Below are 23,343 nucleotides of genomic sequence, written 5' to 3'. Positions count from 1 at the left end.
CTAGAGAGCATTTGGATGATCCAGAAGAAGATTGGGAGAATGTCATATGGTCAGATGAAACCAAAATAGAACTTTTTGGAAAAAACTCAACTCGTCGTGTTTGGAGGACAAAGAATGCTGAGTTGCATCCAAAGAACACCATACCTACTGTGAAACATGGGGGTGGAAACATCATGCTTTGCTGCTGTTTTTCTGCAAAGGGACCAGGACGACTGATCCGTGTAAAGGAAAGAATGAATGGGGCCATGAATTGTGAGATTTTGAGTGAAAACCTCCTTCCATCAGCAAGGGCATTGAAGATTAAACATGGCTGGGTCTTTCAGCATGACAATGATCCCAAACACACCACCCGGGCAACGAAGGAGTAGCTTCGTAAGAAGCATTTCAAGGTCCTGGAGTGGCCTATCCAGTCTCCAGATCTCAACCCCATAGAAAATCTTTGGAGGGAGTTGAAAGTCCGTGTTTCCCAGCAACAGCCCCAAAACATCACTGCTCTAGAGGAGATCTGCATGGAGGAATGGGCCAAAATACCAGCAAGTGTGTGAAAACCTTGTGAAGACTTACAGAAAACGTTTGACCTCTGTCATTGCCAACAAAGGGTATATAACAGTATTTAGATAAACTTTTGTTATTGACCAAATACTTATTTTCGACCATAATTTGCAAATAAATTTCTTAAAAATCCTACAATGTGATTTTCTGGATTTACTTTTCTCATGTTGTCTGTCATAGTTGAAGTGTACCTATGATGAAAATTACAGGCCTCTCATCTTTTTAAGTGGGAGAACTTGCACAATTGGTGGCTGACTAAATACTTTTTTGCCCCACTGTATATATACACACACATATATGAAATAAAACAGATACTAATTGAACCCAGGTGTGAGTCACCGTCTGATTCAAGCAAGTCAGTATCATAGCGATACAATATACTATTAATAAATAAATAGCATATTGTATTTAATTCTGTGTACAGTATAGTATACCTGGACAGCGGGAGCGGCAGAGAGCGCCTCTGTGAAGCAGATCATACACATGTCGTCAGCGTCCTGTTTCAGGCAGCCTGTGCTTTTGTCGCAGCCGTGCAGACAGGGCAGGCAGCTCTCTTCGTTCTTCACCCCGCCACAGGGGTGGCCGCACGCGTGCGTCTTACTGCACGCCAGCTTGGCATACTCCTACATAGGACACGGAGGGTCATGTTATGCTTTTTTACATCTTTTTATTTCACCTTTATTTAACCAGGTAGGCTAGTTGAGAACAAGTTCTCATTTGCAACTGCGACCTGGCCAAGATAAAGCATAGCAGTGTGAACAGACAACATAGAGTTACACATGGAGTAAACAATTAACAAGTCAATAACACAGTAGAAAAAAAGGGGAGTCTATATACATTGTGTGCAAAAGGCATGAGGAGGTAGGTGAATAATTACAATTTTGCAGATTAACACTGGAGTGATAAATGATCAGATGGTCATGTACAGGTAGAGATATTGGTGTGCAAAAGAGCAGAAAAGTAAATAAATAAAAACAGTATGGGGATGAGGTAGGTGAAAATGGGTGGGCTATTTACCAATAGACTATGTACAGCTGCAGCGATCGGTTAGCTGCTCAGATAGCAGATGTTTGAAGTTGGTGAGGGAGATAAAAGTCTCCAACTTCAGCGATTTTTGCAATTCGCTCCAGTCACAGGCAGCAGAGTACTGGAACGAAAGGCGGCCAAATGAGGTGTTGGCTTTAGGGATGATCAGTGAGATACACCTGCTGGAGTGCGTGCTACGGATGGGTGTTGCCATCGTGACCAGTGAACTGAGATAAGGCGGAGCTTTACCTAGCATGGACTTGTAGATGACCTGGAGCCAGTGGGTCTGGCGACGAATATGTAGCGAGGGCCAGCCGACTAGAGCATACAAGTCGCAGTGGTTGGTGGTATAAGGTGCTTTAGTGACAAAACGGATGGCACTGTGATAAACTGCATCCAGTTTGCTGAGTAGAGTGTTGGAAGCAATTTTGTAGATGGCATCGCCGAAGTCGAGGATCGGTAGGATAGTCAGTTTTACTAGGGTAAGTCTGGCGGCGTGAGTGAAGGAGGCTTTGTTGCGGAATAGAAAGCAGACTCTTGATTTGATTTTCGATTGGAGATGTTTGATATGAGTCTGGAAGGAGAGTTTACAGTCTAGCCAGACACCTAGGTACTTATAGATGTCCACATATTCAAGGTCGGAACCATCCAGGGTGGTGATGCTAGTCGGGCATGCGGGTGCAGGCAGCGATCGGTTGAAAAGCATGCATTTGGTTTTACTAGCGTTTAAGAGCAGTTGGAGGCCACGGAAGGAGTGTTGTATGGCATTGAAGCTCGTTTGGAGGTTAGATAGCACAGTGTCCAAGGACGGGCCGGAAGTATATAGAATGGTGTCGTCTGCTGTGGATCAGGGAATCACCCGCAGCAAGAGCAACATCATTGATATATGCAGAGAAAAGAGTCGGCCCGAGAATTGAACCCTGTGGCACCACCATAGAGACTGCCAGAGGACCGGACAGCATGCCCTCCGATTTGACACACTGAACTCTGTCTGCAAAGTAATTGGTGAACCAGGCAAGGCAGTCATCCGAAAAACCGAGGCTACTGAGTCTGCCGATAAGAATATGGTGATTGACAGAGTCGAAAGCCTTGGCAAGGTCGATGAAGACGGCTGCACAGTACTGTCTTTTATCGATGGCGGTTATGATATCGTTTAGTACCTTGAGTGTGGCTGAGGTGCACCCGTGACCGGCTCGGAAACCAGATTGCACAGCGGAGAAGGTACGGTGGGATTCGAGATGGTCAGTGACCTGTTTGTTGACTTGGCTTTCGAAGACCTTAGATAGGCAGGGCAGGATGGATATAGGTCTGTAACAGTTTGGGTCCAGGGTGTCTCTCCCTTTGAAGAGGGGGATGACTGCGGCAGCTTTCCAATCCTTGGGGATCTCAGACGATATGAAAGAGAGGTTGAACAGGCTGGTAATAGGGGTTGCGACAATGGCGGCGGATAGTTTCAGAAATAGAGGGTCCAGATTGTCAAGCCCAGCTGATTCGTACAGGTCCAGGTTTTGCAGCTCTTTCAGAACATCTGCTATCTGGATTTGGGTAAAGGAGAACCTGGAGAGGCTTGGGCGAGGGGGGGCAGGAGGGGGGCGAGCTGTTGGCCGAGGTTGGAGTAGCCAGGCGGAAGGCATAGCCAGGCGGAAGGCATGGCCAGCCGTTGAGAAATGCTTGTTGAAGTTTTCGATAATCATGGGTTTATCGGTGGTGACCGTGTTACCTAGCCTCAGTGCAGTGGGCAGCTGGGAGGAGGTGCTCTTGTTCTCCATGGACTTCAGTGTCCCAGAACTTTTTGGAGTTGGAGCTACAGGATGCAAACTTCTGCCTGAAGAAGCTGGCCTTAGCTTTCCTGACTGACTGTGTGTATTGGTTCCTGACTTCCCTGAACAGTTGCATATCGCGGGGACTATTCGATGCTATTGCAGTCCGCCACAGGATGTTTTTGTGCTGGTCGAGGGCAGTCAGGTCTGGAGTGAACCAAGGGCTGTATCTGTTCTTAGTTCTGAATTTTTTGAACGGAGCATGCTTATCTAAAATGGTGAGGAAGTTACTTTTAAAGAATGACCAGGCATCCTCAACTGACGGGATGAGGTCAATGTCCTTCCAGGATACCCGGGCCAGGTCGATTAGAAAGGCCTGCTCACAGAAGTGTTTTAGGGAGCGTTTGACAGTGATGAGGGGTGGTTGTTTGACTGCGGCTCCGTAGCGGATACAGGCAATGAGGCAGTGATCGCTGAGATCCTGGTTGAAGACAGCGGAGGTGTATTTGGAGGGCCAGTTGGTCAGGATGACGTCTATGAGGGTGCCCTTGTTTACAGAGTTAGGGTTGTACCTGGTGGGTTCCTTGATGATTTGTGTGAGATTGAGGGCATCTAGCTTAGATTGTAGGACTGCCGGGGTGTTAAGCATATCCCAGTTTAGGTCACCTAACAGAACAAACTCTGAAGCTAGATGGGGGGCGATCAATTCACAAATGGTGTCCAGGGCACAGCTGGGAGCTGAGGGGGGTCGGTAGCAGGCGGCAAAAGTGAGAGACTTATTTCTGGAGAGAGTAATATGGACCTGGAAAGTATGACATTACTTTGCAGGCTATCTCTGCAGTAGACTGCAACTCCCCCTTTGGCAGTTCTATCTTGACGGAAGATGTTATAGTTAGGTATGGAAATCTCAGAATTTTTGGTCGCCTTCCTGAGCCAGGATTCAGACACGGCAAGGACATCAGGGTTAGCAGAGTGTGCTAAAGCAGTGAGTAAAATAAACTTAGGGAGGAGGCTTCTGATGTTGACGTGCATGAAAACAAGGCTTTTTCGATCACAGAAGTCAACAAATGAGGGTGCCTGGGGACATGCAGGGCCTGGGTTTACCTCCACATCACCCGCGGAACAGAGAAGGAGTAGTATGAGGGTACGGCTAAAGGCTATCAAAACTGGTCGCCTGGAGCGTTGGGGACAGAGAATAAGAGGAGCAGGTTTCTGGGCATGGTAGAATATATTCAGGGCATAATGCGCAGACAGGGGTATGGTGGGGTGCGGGTACAGCGGAGGTAAGCCCAGGCACTGGGTGATGATGAGAGAGGTTGTATCTCTGGACATGCTGGTTGTAATGGGTGAGATCACCGCATGTGTGGGAGGTGGGACAAATGAGGTATCAGGGGTATGAAGAGTGGAACTAGGGGCTCCATTGTGAACTAAAACAATGATAATTAACCTGAACAACAGTATACAAGGCATATTGACATTTGAGAGAGACATACAGCGAGGCATACAGTAATCACAGGTGTTCAATTGGGAGAGCTAGCTAAAACAGTAGGTGAGACAACAACAGCTAATCAGCTAGCACAACAACAGCAGGTAAAATGGTGTTGACTAGGCAACGGGGCCGACAGATAAAACATAAACAAGCAGAATGGAGTACCGTGATTAATGGACAGTCCAGCATGCATCAGCTATGTAGCCAAGTGATCAGTGTCCAGGGGGCAGCGGTGGATGGGGCAGGGAAGCTGGACTGGCGAGTGTTATCCAGGTTAAAAAAACTAACAATGACTAAATAGCTTGTAGCTATTTAGAGGTTCTTAAGTGTGTTCTAAAAGTTTAAAATAATAGCAATTCCGTATCACATTGGGTGAGATGCAGGTTACTGGAAGGTATAAACAAATTAAAAATCGAAAAGAGATAGAAAGTAAATATGGGTCCAGAGAGTGTTTGGGACGCGGCGATTCAGACGGTTAGCAGGCCTGTGCTAACAAGCTAACAGTTAGTAGGCCGGGGCTAAACAAGGTAGCAGTTAGCGGACCGGGGCTAAACAAGCTAGCAGTTAGCAGGCCGAATTAGCAAGCAAGGAGATAGCAAGGGCTAGAGAGTTAGCCTTTGGGGGACGTCGCGATGGGGTGAGTCTGTTTATTCCTCTTCATGCGGTGACATCGATAGACCGGTCGTGGGTCCGGATATTGTAGCCCAGGAGTATGCTACGGTGGTAGCACAGGGGCTCTGGCCGGGCTAGCTTCAAGCTAAGTGGGTGGAAACGCTAGCCAGGAGTAACCATCAGGGGTTGCAGTTAGCTAGATAGCTAGTTGTGAAGATCCAGCTGAAAAATGTTCCGTTTGCGGTGGGAATCCGGGGATAAAAAAAATAGGTCCGTTATGCTCTGGTTAGAGTCGCGTTGTTCGAACTGGCGAGAGCTTTCCGAGCTAAAGGTTAGCTGATGACCGGTTAGCTGAAGACCGCTAGCAATGTTTTGCTGTCTGATAGCTGGTAGTTAGCTGGCTAGCTTCAGTTGAGGGGTTCCGGATCCGAAGTAAGTATAAATACTTTAGGAAAAATAGCTACATTGGGTGAGGCGGGTTGCAGGAGAGTATTTAGAAGTTGAGGTTTAGCAAAATGTTTTAAAAGATATGCGAAGAAAAATATGTAAAAACGAAAAGAAAAAAACGATATATACAAGGGACACGACACGACGTCTTACTGCTACGCCATCTTGGAAGATAAATCTAATCAAATCCAACTTTTTTCAAAGTCTGTTTAAAATAGCAACACCCTTTGCAGTGCGATACTGTACAGAAGAGTCTGGGTCACATCTATCAATTTAGAGAGTGACTTGGAGTTCAATTCATGAACTGTACAATTTAAAATAAATTGAGTTTCAATGTCCATATATTGAATGGACTGGACGGAAATGGACTCCAAGCCTAATAAGGCAAGTTGAGTTGGGTGTCTCCCACCGGTGGCAGGTAAGGTAAGTTTAGACAGTTGAAAATCCATTACTATGATCATTATTACCGAGTTGGGTTTTTCATAACAGTGTCGGAAGAGGTAGAAAAAAGCCATACAAATTTAATTTAATGTTTAAACCTCTCTGGCACAGGCGAGCCGCTAGCGATCCACCTCGACAACATCCGGTGAAATTGCTTAAAAAATTACTTCTTGTTAATCCAGCCGCTTTGTCAGATTTCAAAAAGGCCTTACGGCGAAAGCATACCATGCGATTATCTGAGGACAGTGCCCCGCTTACAAAAGCATAAAAACATTTTCCAACCAAGTAGTCACAAAAGTCAGAAATAGCAATAAAATGAATCACTTAACTTTGAAGATCTGGTTGCAGTCACAAGAGTCCCATCTACACAATAAACTTTATTTTTGTTCGATAAAGTCCCTTTTTATATCCACAAAACGTATTTTTGTTGGCTCGTTTTGTTCAGTAATCCACTGGATCAAAGGCGGTCAAAACATGCAGATAAATACATCCTAATAGTACCAGTAAAGTTCATCGAAACATGTCAAACTATGTTTATAATTAATCCTCAGTTTGTCAATTGTCTAAATAATCGATAAAATTTCAACAGAAAGTCACAAATGAAATATACAATAGCGTATTCATAAGAAAGGAAAAACAACGAAGGGTGCGCAAACCAGTACTGCATGCTTCCTCAGTCCACTGACATAAAAGTCTCTTTCTTCTTAATTTTTCAGAAAACAAGCCTGAAACAATGTCTAAAGACTGTTGACATCTAGAGGAAGCCATAGGAACTGCAATCGGGGTCCTAACCTATTAGACACTTAATTGGCATTCAATTGAAAACCACCCACATAAAAAAAGCCACTTCCTGGATGGTTTGTCCTCGGGGTTACGCCTGCCATATCAGTTCTGTTATACTCACAGACATCATTCTAACAGTTTTGGAAACTTTAGATTGTTTTCTATCCAAATCTACTAATTATATGCATATCCTAGCATCTGGGCCTGAGTAACAGGCAGTACTTTGGGCACGCTTGTTATCCAGACGTCAAAATACTGCCCCCAAGCCCAAAGAAGTTTTAAAGTATGCCATTTTTCCCTTTTCTCAAACGTAAAATACAAATAAATGTCTGAAATGTGAAAAGTTGTAAGATGAAAAATGGCAAGATTATAGTTAATAAATAATGTCCTCAAGCTTCCAATAAAGAGATATACAAATTCTGCTCAGATTATGGCAGAACTATGCCTCTTTTAGCATCCCCAGGAGGCTAAAATCTCCTGAGTGGCACAGTGGTCTAAGGCACTGCATCTCAGTGCTAGAGGCGTCACTACAGACCCTGGTTCGATACCGGGAATCACAAATGGCCATGATCGGGAGACCCATATGTCAGCTCACAATTTGCACAGCGTCGTCCGGGTTAGGGCAGACTGTCATTGTAAAGTAAGAATTAGTTCTTAACCGATTTGCCGGGTTAAATAAAATAAACACATTAGGTTGCTAAGTGTTGAAATAAGGTCGTTATAGTATATGAACTTTTCCCCCCTTATTTTCCCCCCACTTGTCTCACTTTTCCCAAAAATGTATCAGTTAAACATTCAAGTTGTATGGCCTACGCATTTTGAACACCTTGAAAGAGCTAGCTATATACAGTTGAAGTCAGAAGTTTACATACACCTTAGCCAAATACATTTAAACTCAGTTTTTCACAATTCTTAACATTTAATCTGAGTAAATCACCGCTTTATTTTAAGAATGTGAAATGTCAGAATAAAAGTAGAGAGAATGGTTTATTTCAGCCTTTATTTCTTTCATCACATTCCCAGTGGGTCAGAAGTTTACATACACTCAATTAGTATTTGGTAGCATTGCCTTTAAATTGTTTAACTTGAGTCAAACGTTTCGGGTAGCCTTCCACAATAAGTTGGGTGAAATTTGTCCCACTGTGGATATAGATACTTGTGTACCTGTTTTCTCTAGCATCTTCACAAGGTCCTTTGCTGTTGTTCTGGGATTGATTTGCACTTTTCGCACCTAAGTACGTTAATCTCTAGGAGACAGAACGCGTCTCCTTCCTGAGAGGTATGACGGATGCGTGGTCCCATGGTGTTTGTAACTTGTATACTATTGTTTGAACAGATGAACGTGGTACCTTCAGGCATTTGAAAATTGCTCCCAGGGATGAACCAGACTTGTGGAGATTTACCATTTTTTTCTGAGGTCTTAGCTGATTTCTTTTGATTTTCCCATGATGTCAAGCAAAAAGGCACTGAGTTTGAAGGTAGGCCTTGAAATACATCCACAGTACACCTTCAATTGACTCAAATTATGTCAATTAGCCTATCAGAAGCTTCTAAAGCCATGACATCATTTTCTGAAATTTCTCAAGCTGTTTAAAGGCACAGTCAACTTAGTGTATGTAAACTTCTGACCCACTGGAATTGTGATATAGTGAATTATAAGTGAAATAATCTGTCTGTAATAAATTGTTAGAAAAATGGCTTGTGACATGCACAAAGTAGATGTCCTAAACGACTTGCCAAAACTATACTTTGTTAACAAGACATTTGTGGAGTGGTTGAAAAACGAGTTTTAATGACTCCAACCTAAGTGTACGTAAACTTCCGACTTCAACTGTAGATCCAATATGTTACTATGATCACTATGACTGGACTAAGTACGTTTAGCTCTTTGAACACTTGAATATGAAAAGAGCTTTATCAATGCAATTCAGAACAATGATCATTATGACGTATGATGTGAGTGGTTGGTACCTGGCAGTCTGGGTCAGAGCAGACACTGCCCACGGCTGAGAGCTCGGTGCCGTTCCTGGTGCCACAGAACCTACAGGCGTCTGAGCTGCTGGAGGCTGGTTTCCCTGCACATAGAGGCAGAGCATTAGCTATGCACAACAAAAGGATCATACGACATCCACATCCCTGTCATTAACATCACACGGCAGATCAACAGTCATGACAGCCAGTGTCGTTTTATGATCGTAAAGAATTAGAAAGGTAGAAGCAACAAGTAGTAGCTCCACTTTACCTTCTAATAGGCTCGGTGGAAATGTAACCATATTCAGTCCCTCTCAGATCTACACAAGTGTCTAGGGGGGTAATGGTAAGCTGGGGTTGTTTCTGGACAGGGCTAGAAAGGGTCTGTTACCTGTGTGCTCCCTAAACTCCACCATGGCCTTCATGGTCTTAGAGTCGGCCAGAGCCATGAGCCAGAAGAGCTTTGTCCTCCCACAGCCCTCGTGGAGGTCCACTTTGATTGCCTCCTCTTCCTCCTTAAACACCTGGAGAGAAACAGCAGACTAGGGTTACCGCCATGTTGAATTATATTCCTGTCAGAAAGGGATGCTGTTGTAATATGAATTGGATTGTAGGATGTTAAGACATTTTCAGAATGAATGGTAATATTGAAAATACAGAGCATGACTAATCAATACCTTAAGCTAAATGCATGTTCAAAAACTCTTGTAAATTACTATAGCCAAAGTAGGGGGAAAAATCATTTTAGGTTGTATTTTGTGTAGAACATCTTTAACATTTATAGGTGGTCAGGTCTTCACAAATGAGGGTATACACATTATTGCAGGTGGCAAAAAAGGTGAAAGAATGAAATTTTGACAGGCTCCCAGTCTAGTGCCTTCAGAAAGTATTCATATCGCTTGACTTATTCCACATTTTGTGTTATAGCCTGAATTAAAAAAGTCCTAAACAGATTTATATACACAATAAAGACATAGTGAATACATGATTTTAGAAAATGTTACTAATTGAAAATGAAATACAGAAATTTAATTTACATAAGTATTCACACCCCGGAGTCAATAGTTTGTATAAGCATCTTTGGCAGCGATTACGGTTTTGGGTCTTTCTGGGTAAGAGCTTTCCACACCTGCATTGTCCAACATTTGCCCAATATTATGTTCAGAATTCTTCAGGCTTTGACAAATTGGTTGTTAGATTATTGACAGAACCATTTCCAGGTCTTGCCATAGATTGTTAAGTAGATTCAAGTCCAAACTGTAACTAGGCCACTCAGGAACATTCACTGTCTTCTTGGTAAGCAACTCCAGTATAGATTTGCCCTTGTGTTGTAGATTATTGTCCTGCTGAAAGGTGAATTCATCTCCCAGTGTCTGGTGGAAAGCAGACTGAACCATGTTTCCTCTAGGATTCCCCAGTCCTTAACTCCCCAGTCCTTAACGATTACAAGCAAACCCAGAACATGATGCAGCCACCACTGTGCTTGAAAATATCAAGTGGTACTCAGTAACGTGTAGTACTGGATTTGTATTCAGGATAAAAAAAAATATTTTTCAGTATTATTAAGGACGCCTGAATCTTTGTTGTGACTGGGTGTATTGATACAACATACAAATTGTAATTATTAACTTCACCATGCTCAAAGGTATATTCAATGTCTGATTTTTTTGTTTTGTTACCCATCTACCAATAGGTGCACTTATTTGCGAGGCATTGGAAAACATCCCTGGCCTTTGTGGTTGAATCTGTGTTTGAAATTCACTGCTCGACTGAGGGACCTTACAGATTACTATGTGTGTGTGGGGTACAGAGATAAGGTAGTCGTTCAAAAGTCATGTTAACCTTTTGTAACTAGGGGACAGTATTTTCATTTTTGGATAAAAAACGTTCCCGTTTTAAACAGGATATTTTGTCACGACAAGATGCTCGACTATGCATATAATTGACAGCTTTGGATAGAAAACACTCTACACTCTACTCTTCTACGTATTCCTCAAGGTGTCTACAGCATTGTGACGTATTTTTACTCAATTATGTTGAAGAATAGCCGTAAGGGACCACATTGAGCAAATGGTCACATGATGGCTCCCGCAGAAAATCTTGCGTAAAGTACACAATTAGCCATTTTTACAATCGCTTCTTATGAGAAACCAATTGTCCCGGTGGATATTTTATTGAATAGATGTGAAAAACACCTTGAGGATTGATTCTAAACAACGTTTGCCATGTTTCTGTCGATATTATGGAGCTAATTTGGAAAACAGTTCGGCGTTGTAGTGACTGCATTTTCCGGTCAATTTCTCGGCCAAACGTGAAGAACAAACGGAGCTATTTCGCCTACAAAAATTATCTTTTTGGAAAAAATTAACATTTACATTACATTTAAGTCATTTAGCAGACGCTCTTATCCAGAGCGACTTACAGATTGGTGCATTCACCTTATGACATCCAGTGGAGTGAAAACATCTGAAGTTCTTCAAAGGTAAATTATTTAATTTGATTGCTTTTCTTATTTTTGTGAAAATGTTGCCTGCTGGTAGCAGAGCCTAGCATAGCATTATGCGATGATAAACTTACATTTGTCTAGCGTTGGCTCTAAAGCATATTTTGAAAATCTGAGATGACAGTGTTATTAACAAAAGGCAAAGCTGTGTCTCAATATATTTAATTTGTGACTTTCATGAATAGGAACATTTTCTAGGGATATTTATGGCCGCTGCGTTATGCTAATTAGTTTGAGGCTATGATTACGCTCCCGCTTGCGGGGTGGGTAGTATCAATAAGTTATTATATTATTGCACACAGAGTGAATCTATGCAACTATATGTGACTTGTTTTAATCTGGAACTTATTTAGACTTGCCATAACAAAGGGCTGAACACTTATTGACTGAAGAAATTTCTGCTTTTCATTTTTAAGTGATTTAAAAAAAAAAAAAAAAAAAAACATCATTCCTCTTTGACATTATGGGGTATTGTGTGTAGGCAAGTGACATTTTTGTTATTTAATTTAACGCATTTTAAATTCAGTCTGTAACACAAAATGTGGAAAAAGTCAAGGGCTGTGAATACTTTCTGAAGGCAATGGAATGACTGGGAGCAGATTGCCACCTACAGGTGAATGTGGGTACTACTGACCTGTCTCTGATGGGAGCGTGTGCGTCGGTGCAGGTGGAGGAAGCGGTCACAGTCGGTACACAGGTTACCACACATGTTACACAGGATGATGGCTGCAGTCTCGCTGTCGTCATGGTTATCGCACATAGGCTGTGGATGGGAGCACGAGACTTTCGGTTACAAACTGAACACCTCGGCAAGGCTGTGCACAGACCTTTCAGGGGGCAAGTGCAAAAAAAAAAGGGCACTCCCAGCTTGAATTTGTGACTAGTTAAGGACACTAGTCGTATCACGCCCATCACTATTTCACAAGAAAGCCATTTGGCAGAAATGCCTTCTATAACATGTGAACTTTCATGCCATCTGTAAACACAAATAAAATTGTTACATTACGAGCCTAGTTGGTTTAGCCACAGAAATGTCATGTGTACTGTTAGCTAGCTAACGCTAGCTGACGTTACGTGTATGATCTGTGTAGTAATATTATTCATATCTCAGAGCCATTAGCATTGCTAGTTATAGCCTAATGTTAGAGCAGCTAGCAAACATTGAACCTGGTTGGTTATTTGCCTGCAGATTCAAGCAGGGTTGTAACGTTATGAGCTGGGAATAAGGCTCATTGTTCAGCTAGCTAGCAACACTTCTAAACAAAAGACTCCACTATGCAAGTAACCATTTCAATAGAATGTTCATGATGGTACTGCGACAACTGTTGATAGACATAGCTGGTAAATTTTCTCTGGCTATCTACTCCAATTTCAGAGCACTCACACATATTTAAATTGTTGCCAGCAGCACAGTCACAGTCACCAACGCTCTGGATAAAATAAAAACAGCCAGTTGAAGTCGGAAGTTTACATACACCTTAGCCAAACACATTTAAAGTCTTTACAATTCCTGAAATGTAATCCTAGTAACAATTCCCTGTCTTAGGTCAGTTAGGATCACCACTTTATTTTAAGAATGTGAAATGTCAGAATAATAGTAGAGAGAATTATTTATTTCAGCATTTATTTATTTCATCACATTCCCAGTGGGTCAGAAGTTTACATACACTAAATTCGAATTTAGCAGCATTGCCTTTAAAGTGTTTAACTTGGGTCAAATGTTTCGGGTAGCCTTCCACAAGCTTCCCACAAAATGTTGGGTGAATTTTGGCCCATTCCTCCTGACAGAGCTGGTGTAACCGAGTCAGGTTTGTAGGCCTCCTTGCTCGCACACGCCTTTTCAGTTCTGCCCACACATTTCGATAGCATTGAGGTCAGGGCTCTGTGATGGCCACTCCAATACCTTGACTTTGTTGTCCTTAAGCCATTTTGACACAACTTTGGAAGCATGCTTGGGGTCATTGTCCATTTGGAAGACCAAGCTTTAACTTCCTGCCTGATTTCTTGAGATTTTTATTCAATATATCGACATAATTTTCCTACCTCATGATGCCATCTATTTTGGGAAGTGCACCAGTACCTCCTGCAGCAAAGCATCCCCCACAACATGATGCTGCCACCCCCGTGCTTCACGGTTGGGAATGGTGTTCTTCGGCTTGCAAGCCTCCCCCTTGAATGTAGGCCTTGAAATACATCCACAGGTACACCTCCAATTGACTCAAATTAGGTCAATTAGCAGAAGCTTCTAAAGCCTGACATTTTCTGGAATTTTCCAAGCTGTTTAGAGGCACAGTCAACTTAAGTGTATGTGAACTTCTGACCCACTGGAATTGTGATACAATGAATTATAAATTAAATAATCTGTCTGTAAACAATTGTTGGAAAAATTACTTGTGTCATGCACAAAGACTTGCCAAAACACCAGACAAGACATTTGTGGAGTGTTGAAAAATGAGTTTTAATGACTCCAACCTAAGTGTACGTAAACCTACGACTTCAACTGTAGCTAGCTATACACTCGACCGGACAACTGTGGAAAAGGCGCAGCCGGGCGCGGGAACATGGCAGTTCAACATGCTCAACCAACGGACATGGTGGGGGTGGTGGCGACTTGCTGGTAGTAGTGATTGAACAGCAATGACAAAATAATAACCTCTGATTTTTAAAAATCTTCACATATGTTGTAGCTTAGACCTTTATGTCTTAAGATTTCTGTGTTGTGCCCGATGTGAACACACATGTTTTGGCTGCTAATTATGCTAAAACTGGAATAACATTTTTTATTTTATTATTTATTATTATTATTTTATTTTACCCCTTTTTTTGAACCCAATTTCGTGGTCTTGTCTCATCGCTACAACTCCCATACGGGCTTGGGAGAGACGAAGGTTGAAAGTCATGCGCCCTCCGATACACAACCCAACCAAGCCGCACTTCTTCTTATCACAGCGCCATCCAACCCGGAAGCCAGCCGCACCAATGTGTCGGAGGAAACACCGTGCACCTGGCAACCTTGGTTAGTGGCGCTCTGCGCCCGGCCCGCCACAGGAGTCGCTGGTGCGTGATGAGACAAGGATTTCCCTACCGGTCAAGAACTCCCTAACCCGGATGATGCTAGGCCAATTGTGCGTCGCCCCACGGACCTCTCGGTCACGGCCGGTTACGACAGAGCCTGGGCGCAAACCCAGAGTCTCTGGTGGCACAGCTGGAGCTGCAGTACAGCGCCCTTAACCACTGCGCCACCCGGGAAGCCTGGGAATAACATTTCAAGTAAACTTTTTAATTATATTATAAAGACTTGAATGGGAATATATGTTTTGTTTAAAAAAATAATGTCAATCATCTATATATACATAACAGAATTAGGCATGACCATTTAAGTTTACATGCTAAGGTGGATGGACCTGCGGTCATCTTTGTGATAGTATTTAGAAGTTAACATTTAAATTACATTTCAATGGTGTACCAGCTAAACTGCAGTGGTCTGATGGGATCCATTCTATGAATCCTATTTCTATGATTGAAATTATACTCACCCTGTATTCAAGAGCACAACACTAAAACCTCAGATGATTTGAATTAAGGTCTAAGCTACAACATATGCAATTTATTTTTAAGGAATACTCAAATAGTTTATCCTTTCCAGTGATAAAGTGATAAAGACATGGGGGGTATGCAAACAATTCAACTGAGCATTTTGGCATTCAGGTCCTACTTCCATGAGCAAACATGTATGGAAGTTTTGTTTAAATCAAAAGGGATGCTGTCATAAAGTGATTGAATTCAAATTGATTTACCATATAGTCCTATGCATGGAAATGTAAAAATGATCGTATTTCTAAGGAATTCGCTTTTGAGTGCTTTAAAGCCAATCCATTAATTAATGCATTATCTCAACGGGTTACAATTGAAAACAGCTTCTGATTGTATTGGTTACAAGTTACAATGCAAAGTCTTGACTCTATATTGCTTTGCCAAAGTGCACATGTTCTATGAGGCCAATATGGAAAAGTTACCATCTGTTTCTGTTGTCCATCTTTGCCCATCCAGCGGCCCGAGGACAGCCTGTCCACATGATCCTGGTCCAACACACACAGAGAGGCCAGGGCCAGCCACAACTACAGTACAGAGAGAGAGGACAGAGAGGATAAAGGAAAATATCCCAAGAATGTACTCAAATACACTAACCTGACATATGTGTAAGGACAAACATCTGTCACACACACACACACACACAGAGCGCAGTTCATGCAAATGCTTCACCAACACGCCAGACCTGGGTTCAAATACACGTGTATTTTGATTATTTGTTAAAGCTACTTACTTTCTGTGTATTGATTATTTTCAAATAATGTGGCCAAAATGTTTTAAATAATTTTTAAATAAAGTCCTATAAATGATAATGTCCAACTATAATGTCTTACTATTTGACATTTTTTTTAAATACTTATTTACAAATGCATTATTTCAAATACACCTAGGTTCAAATGCGTCTGACGCACAAAATGGAGCGATTTCTCCTAAACAAATAATCTTTCAGGAAAAACTGAACATTTGCTATCTAACTGAAAGTCTCCTCATTGAAAACATCAGAAGTTCTTCAAAGGTAAATTATTTTATTTGAATGGTTTTCTGGTTTTTGTGAAAATGTTGCCTGCTGAATGCTAACGCTAAATGCTATGCTAACTATCAATGCTGTTACACAAATGCTTGTTTTGCTATGGTTGAGAAGCATATTTTTGAAAATCTGAGATGACAGTGTTGTTAACAAAAGGCTAAGCTTGAGAGCTAGCATATTTATTTCATTTCATTTGCGATTTTCATGAATAGTTAACGTTGCGTTATGGTAATGGGCTTGAGGCTGTAGTCACGATCCTGGATCCGGGATGGCTCGACGCAAGAAGTTAAAGAAGAAGTTACAGGTCTGTGAGAGCCAGAAATCTTGCTTGTTTGTAGGTGACCAAATACTTTTTTCCCACCATAATTTGCAAATAAATTCATAAAAAATCCTGCAATGTGATTTTCTGGATTTTTTCCCCTCATTTTGTCTGTCACAGTTGATATGTACCTATGATGAAAATTACAGGCCTCTCTCATCTTTTTAAGTGGGAGAACTTGCACAATTGGTGGCTGACTAAATACTTTTTTGCCCAACTGTATGCATGTATATATATACACACACACACACACACACACACACACACACACACACACACACACACACACACACACACACACACACACACACACACACACACACACACACACACACACACACACACACACACACACACACACACACACACACACAAATAAATACTTTGAAATGTATGTTAAAGTAATTGAAATAGTATTTGAACCAAGGCGCGCACACACACACACACGTGGTAGTGTGATGAAAACAGCCGTACCCGGGTAGTGGCGATGCAGCGGACTGGCGAGCGATGCTCCTCCTCCATCTTGGTTAGGGCGATGATGGTCTCAGCAATGGCGTTCTTCGTCACCCGAGACCAGGCGTCCGACAGGTGTCCGGCAGCCATGTCTTTAACCAGCTTGATGATGATCTCAGCAATCTGAGGGGGAGTGGATCCCTTCATCCACCAGTGGCTCTCCCCCCGGCGAATGTAGCTGCACATGGAGAGAGGCAGTGTTCCACCAATGTGTTCAGTGTGGGACATAATACTACAGAGATATGATAAGCAAAACAAGGAGAAATCACATCTGATAAGACAATATACAAACAACCACAAATGAGAATTGGTTTGAGAATATCTATAGCTTTTTAGCTTTTTTTATTGGACAAGCCCACATAGTCATAGTCCATCCCCATTTCACTGTTTATTTTTACAATTTACTTCAATTTCATGCCGAAGGAACAACACCGTCACCCAGGTACATCTCAAAGTTGTGGTCTCACCTGGAGTTGAAGATCATGGGCAGTGTGACCGTGGTAACGCCTTTGCCTGCCGCCATGCCCGCCGTGCCGGAAATGGTGGTCCCCTTGGCCTTGAGCTGCACGGTGAGTGCCTTGGCGATGCAGCCCAGGAACATGTCCAGGATGCCCAGCTTGTTCCAGTCACCCTTCTCAGTCGAGTGGATGATATCACTGATATCAGCAGGCGGCAGGGCCTTGACGCCGATGATGCTGGCCAGGCGCACAGGCGTCACCTCGGGGAGGACACGACGGAGGAGAGAGGTCACCTGGGAGAAAGGGGAGAATGGTGAGAATGGATAGCCATGTGGTCAATGTTATCAAACGGTTGGAGTGATATACTGTACATAATGCAGAGATTTTCTTTGGCTTTACTGATGTTATAGGGGGACTGAATTCATTGATTTCGCCAACTTTTTTTTCCACCATTACTGATGCAAAAAGAGTTTGGAGTGAGTTATGTTCGCTAATTGCCTACCGTTGTGTGTTCCTATTGAGTTGAAATATCCCAAACAGCCACCGTCCGTGTGAACAATGGCATAGCAAACGGGTGATGCCACATGACAATGCAAACGTTCCCATATCAACGATTAAAACATTCCCAAACCAGAAACCGTGGATTGATGGCAGCATTCGCGTGAAACTGAAAGCGCGAACCACTGCTTTTAATCAGGGCAAGGTGACCGGAAACATGACCGAATTCAAACAGTGTAGCTATTCCCTCCGCAAGGCAATCAAACAAGCTAAGCGTCAGTAGAGACAAAGTAGAATCACAATTCAACGGCTCAGACACAAGAGGTATGTGGCAGGGTCTACAGTCAATCACGGATTACAAAAAGAAAACCAGCACCGTCACAGACCAGGATGTCTTGCTTCCCCAGGCAGACTAAATAACTTTTTGCCCGCTTTGAGGACAATACATTGCCACTGACACGGCCCGCAACCAAAACATGCGGACTCTCCTTCACTGCAGCCAAGGCGAGTAAAACATTTAAACGTGTCAACCCTCGCAAGGCTGCAGGCCCAGACGGCATCCCCAGCCGCGCCCTCAGAGCATGCGCAGACCAGCTGGCTGTGTGTTTACGGACATATTCAATCAATCCCTATCCCAGTCTGCTGTTCCCACATGCTTCAAGAGGGCCACCATTGTTCCTGTTCCCAAGAAAGCTAAGGTAACTGAGCTAAATGACTACCGCCCCGTAGCACTCACTTCCGTCACCATGAAGTGCTTTAAGAGACTAGTCAAGGACCATATCACCTCCACCCTACCTGACACCCTAGACCCACTCCAAATTGCTTACCGCCCAAATAGGTCCACAGACGATGCAATCAAAACCACACTGCACACTGCCCTAACCCATCTGGACAAGAGGAATACCTATGTGAGAATGCTGTTCATCGACTACAGCTCGGCATTCAACACCATAGTACCCTCCAAGCTCGTCATCAAGCTCGAGACCCTGGGTCTCGACCCCGCCCTGTGCAACTGGGTACTGGACTTCCTGACGGGCCACCCCCAGGTAGTGAAGGTAGGTAACAACATCTGCACCCCGTTGATCCTCAACACTGGGGCCCCACAACGGTGCGTTCTGAGCCCTCTCCTGTACTCCCTGTTCACCCACGACTGCGTGGCCACGCACGCCTCCAACTCCATCAAGTTTGCGGACGACACAACAGTGGTAGGCTTAATTACCAACAATGACGAGACGGCTAACAGGGAGGAGGTGAGGGCCCTCGGAGTGTGGTGTCAGGAAAATAACCTCACACTCAACGTCAACAAAACTACGGAGATGATTGTGGACTTCAGGAAACAGCAGAGGGAACACCCCCCTATCCACATCTTTGGAACAGTAGTGGTATCACCGCCTGGTACGGCAACTGCTCCGCCCACAACCGTAAGGCTCTCCTGAGGGTGGTGAGGTCTGCACAACGCATCACCGGGGGCAAACTACCTGCCCTCCAGGACACCTACACCACCCGATGTCACAGCAAGGCCATAAAGATCATCAAGGACGACAACCACCCGAGCCACTGCCTGTTCACCCCGCTATCGTCCCGAAGGCGAGGTCAGTACAGGTGCATCAAAGCTTGGACCGAGAGACTGAAAAACAGCTTCTATCTCAAGGCCATCAGACTGTTAAACAGCCACCACTAACATTGAGTGGCTGCTGCCAACACACTGACTCAACTCCAGCCACTTTAATAATGGGAATTGATGTAAAATATATCACTAGCCACTTTAAACTATGCCACTTTGTTTACATACTCATCTCATATGTATATACTGTACTGGATACCATCTACTGCATCTTGCCTATGCCGCTCTGTACCATCACTCATTCATATATCTTTATGTACATATTCTTTATCCTTTACACCTATGTGTATAAGGTAGTAGTTTTGGAATTGTTAGCTAGATTACTCGTTGGTTATTACTGCATTGTCGGAACTAGATGCACAAGCATTTCGCTACACTCGCATTAACATCTGCTAACCATGTGTATGTGACAAATAAAATTGGATTAATTCAACTACTGGATGTAATGTGAAAGTCTAGCCAACTGTATTTGGAATATGAAACAATTGAACTAGGCCTATATGAGCTCGTTTCAGATCGCCATCCCTGACATAATCCATCAAGTTAGGTCTGACTACTAAACTCAGGACCCTGTCTTGCAAAGATAATTCGTAAAAATCCAAATAATTTCACAGATCTTCATGGTAAAGGGTTTAAACACTGTTTCCCATGGATGTTCAATGTACCATAAACAATTAATGAAAATGCACCTGTGGAACGGTCGTTAAGACACTAACAGCTTACAGACGGTAGGCAATTAAGGTTACAGTTATGAAAACTTAGGACACTAGAAAGGCAGTTTCTACTGACTCTGAAAAACACCAAAATAAATATGCCCAGGGTCCCTGCTCATCTGTGTGAACGTGCCATAGGCATGCTGCAAGTAGGCATGAGGACTGCAGATGTGGCCAGAGAAATAAATTGCAATGCCTGTACTGTGAGACGCCTAAGACAGCGCTACAGGGAGACAAGACGGACAGCTGATCGTTCTCGCAGTGGCAGACCAAGTGTAACACCTGCAAAGGATCTGTACATCCGAACATCACACCTGTGGGACAGGTACTGGATGGCAACAACAGCTGCTCGAATTACACCAGGAATGCACAATCCCTCCATCAGTGCTCAGACTGTTCGCAATAGGCTGAGAGAGAAAGGACTGTGGGCTTGTAGTCATGTTGTAAGGCAGGTCTTCAAAAAACATCACCGGCAACAACGTCGCCTATGGGCACAAACCCACCGTCGCTGGACCAGACAGGACTGGCATAAAGTGCTCTTCACTGGCGAGTTGCAGTATTATTTCACCAGGGGTGTTGGTTAGATTCGGATTAATCGTTGAAAGAATGAGCGTTACACCGAGGCCTGCACTTTGGAGCGGGAACGATTTGGAAGTGGAGGGTGTGTTATGGTCTGGGGCAGTGTGTCACAGAATCATCGGACTGAGCTTAATGCAGCTGGTGGCCACACCAGACCTTGATTTTGACCCTCCCTTTGTTCAGGGACAAGAATTCCAGAACATATTCCAGTCTGTGCTAGCAAAGCAGCTTAGCATCTGTTTTAACTGACCACTTTTTTAATTGACCGAGTCACTGGTGCTTCCTGCTTAAATTTTTGAATGTAATAATAATAATAATTTGAATGTAATCAGGAGGATAGAATTATGGTCAGATTTGCCAAATGGAGGGCGAGGGAGAGCTCTGTACACATCTCTCTGTGTGGAGTATAGGTGGTCTAAAGTTTTTTTCCCTCTGGTTGCACATTTATTAACATGCTGGTAGAAATTTGGTAAAACTGATATAAGTTCCCTTGCATTAAAGTCCCCAGCCACTAGGAGTGCCGTGTCTGGATGAGCATTTTCTTGTTTTCTTATGGTGGTATACAGCTCATTGAGTGTGGACTTAGTGCCAGCATCGGTCTGTGCTGGAATGTAGACAGCTACGGTAAAATACAGCTTAAAACTCTCAGGCAGATAGTATCTCATGATAAGACCACACTATCTCAGGCGAGCAAAACCTTGCGACTTCCTTAGATATCGTGCACCAGCTGTTGTTTACAAATATACATAGAGTGCCACACATGTCTTACCAGAGTCTGCTGTTCTATCCTGCCGATAGAGCATATAAACTGCCAGCTGTATGTTATTCAGCCACGACTCGGTGAAACATAAGATATTACAGTTTTTAATGTCCTGTTGGTAGTTTAATCTTGCTCATAGGTCATCGATTTTATTTTCCAATGACTGCACGTTGACCAATAGGACGGGATGGCAATGGGGTTTTACTCGCTTGCCTTCGAATTCTTAGAAGGCAGCCCGAACCACACCCCCCTTTTCTCAGTCTTCTCTTCACGCAAATGACGGGGATTTGGACCTGTTCCCGGGAAAGCAGTATATCCTTCACGTCGGACTCATTAAAGGAAAAAGCTTCTTCCAGTTCGTGGTGAGTAATTGCCACTTCTCAGTAAAAGGCACAAGACTGCCCGCTTGGAGTTTGCCAAAAGGCACCTAAAGGACTCTGACCATTAGAAACAAGATTCTCTGGTCTGATGAAACCAAGATTGAACTATTTGGCCTGAATGTCAAGCGTCGCGTCCGGAGGAAACCTGGCACCATCCCTACGGTGAAGCATGGTGGCAGCATCATGCTGTGGGTATGTTTTTCAGTGGCAGGGACTAGTTAGGATCGAGGGATAAGATTTACGGAGCAAAGTACAGAGAGATCCTTAATGAAAACCTGCTCCAGAGCACTCAGGACAGAACAGGGACCCTACGCACACAGCCAAGACATTGCATGAGTGGCTAAGGGACAAGTCTCTGAAGATTTGGGGTATTGTGTGTAGATATTTTCCTCTATCTATTTAATACATTTTAGAATAAGGTTGTAAATGTAACAAAATGTAGATAAAGTCAAGGGGTCTAAATACTTTCTGAATGCACTGTATTATGACATTTTGGTATATTTTTGTTCGCTTTGGTCTTTGGCAAGTGTTTTTTCGGCTGTTCGTGCACGCAACATTTTTTTTATCAAGGCAACCCAAAGCCAGTAGCTGAAGTCTACGCACCTTGGTCAACGAAGTCTACGCACCTTGTTGATTGGTCAACAGTAGGGATTCTTCAATGAAGTGTTTGTCATTCAACGAGAGACGACTCATTTTCAAGCACGTTATTTTATCACTCATTCATATATCCTTATGTACATGTTCCTCATCCCCTTACACTGTGTATAAGACAGTAGTTTTGGAATTGTTAGTTAGATTACTTGTTGGTTATCACTGCATTGTCGGAACTAGAAGCACAAGCATTTCGCTACACTCGCATTAACATCTGCTAACCATGTGTATGTGACAAATAACATTTGATTTGATTTTATTTCATTGACAAATAATGCACCAAACATCTCAGTTAGATGTAAAATTCCTGGACTAAGACCTCCTCTGCAAATATAACTAAATCAATGTTAGATTTCTTGAGTTATCTTAGATAAATTCTGACTATATTGAGGAAGTCTCAATATGGACCAACATCACTATTGATGTTTTTTCTAGTTTGTCAAGTGAAAGTCTTTATTTCACCGGGTAGGCCAGTTGAGAACAAGTTCTCATTTACAACTGCGACCTGGCCAAGATAAAGCAAAACAGTGCGACACAAACAACAACACAGAGTTACACATTGAATAAACAAACATACAGTCAATAACACAATAGAAAAAGTATATATACAGTGTGTGCAAATGAGGTAAGATAAGGGAGGTAAGGC

The 23,343-nt window shown here is 43.1% G+C and overlaps 1 protein-coding gene across 1 annotated transcript in view; it reads right to left on the bottom strand.

Annotated features, from left to right (window-relative positions):
- LOC124043719 (E3 ubiquitin-protein ligase MYCBP2-like) overlaps window positions 1–23,343 on the bottom strand; it is a 320,564-nt gene that overhangs the window by 25,541 nt on the left and 271,680 nt on the right. Inside the window, 7 exon segments of the mRNA XM_046362606.1 lie at window positions 987–1,175; window positions 9,082–9,185; window positions 9,473–9,605; window positions 12,219–12,347; window positions 15,601–15,702; window positions 16,996–17,212; window positions 17,502–17,785. Of these exon segments, the coding sequence (XP_046218562.1) occupies window positions 987–1,175; window positions 9,082–9,185; window positions 9,473–9,605; window positions 12,219–12,347; window positions 15,601–15,702; window positions 16,996–17,212; window positions 17,502–17,785 (1,158 nt within the window).

The sequence above is a fragment of the Oncorhynchus gorbuscha genome, linkage group LG09 (genome assembly GCF_021184085.1).
Source record: "Oncorhynchus gorbuscha isolate QuinsamMale2020 ecotype Even-year linkage group LG09, OgorEven_v1.0, whole genome shotgun sequence".
NCBI lineage: Eukaryota > Metazoa > Chordata > Actinopteri > Salmoniformes > Salmonidae > Oncorhynchus > Oncorhynchus gorbuscha.
Note: the sequence above shows the minus strand (reverse complement) of the source record. Positions and strands in the feature narration are given on the sequence as shown.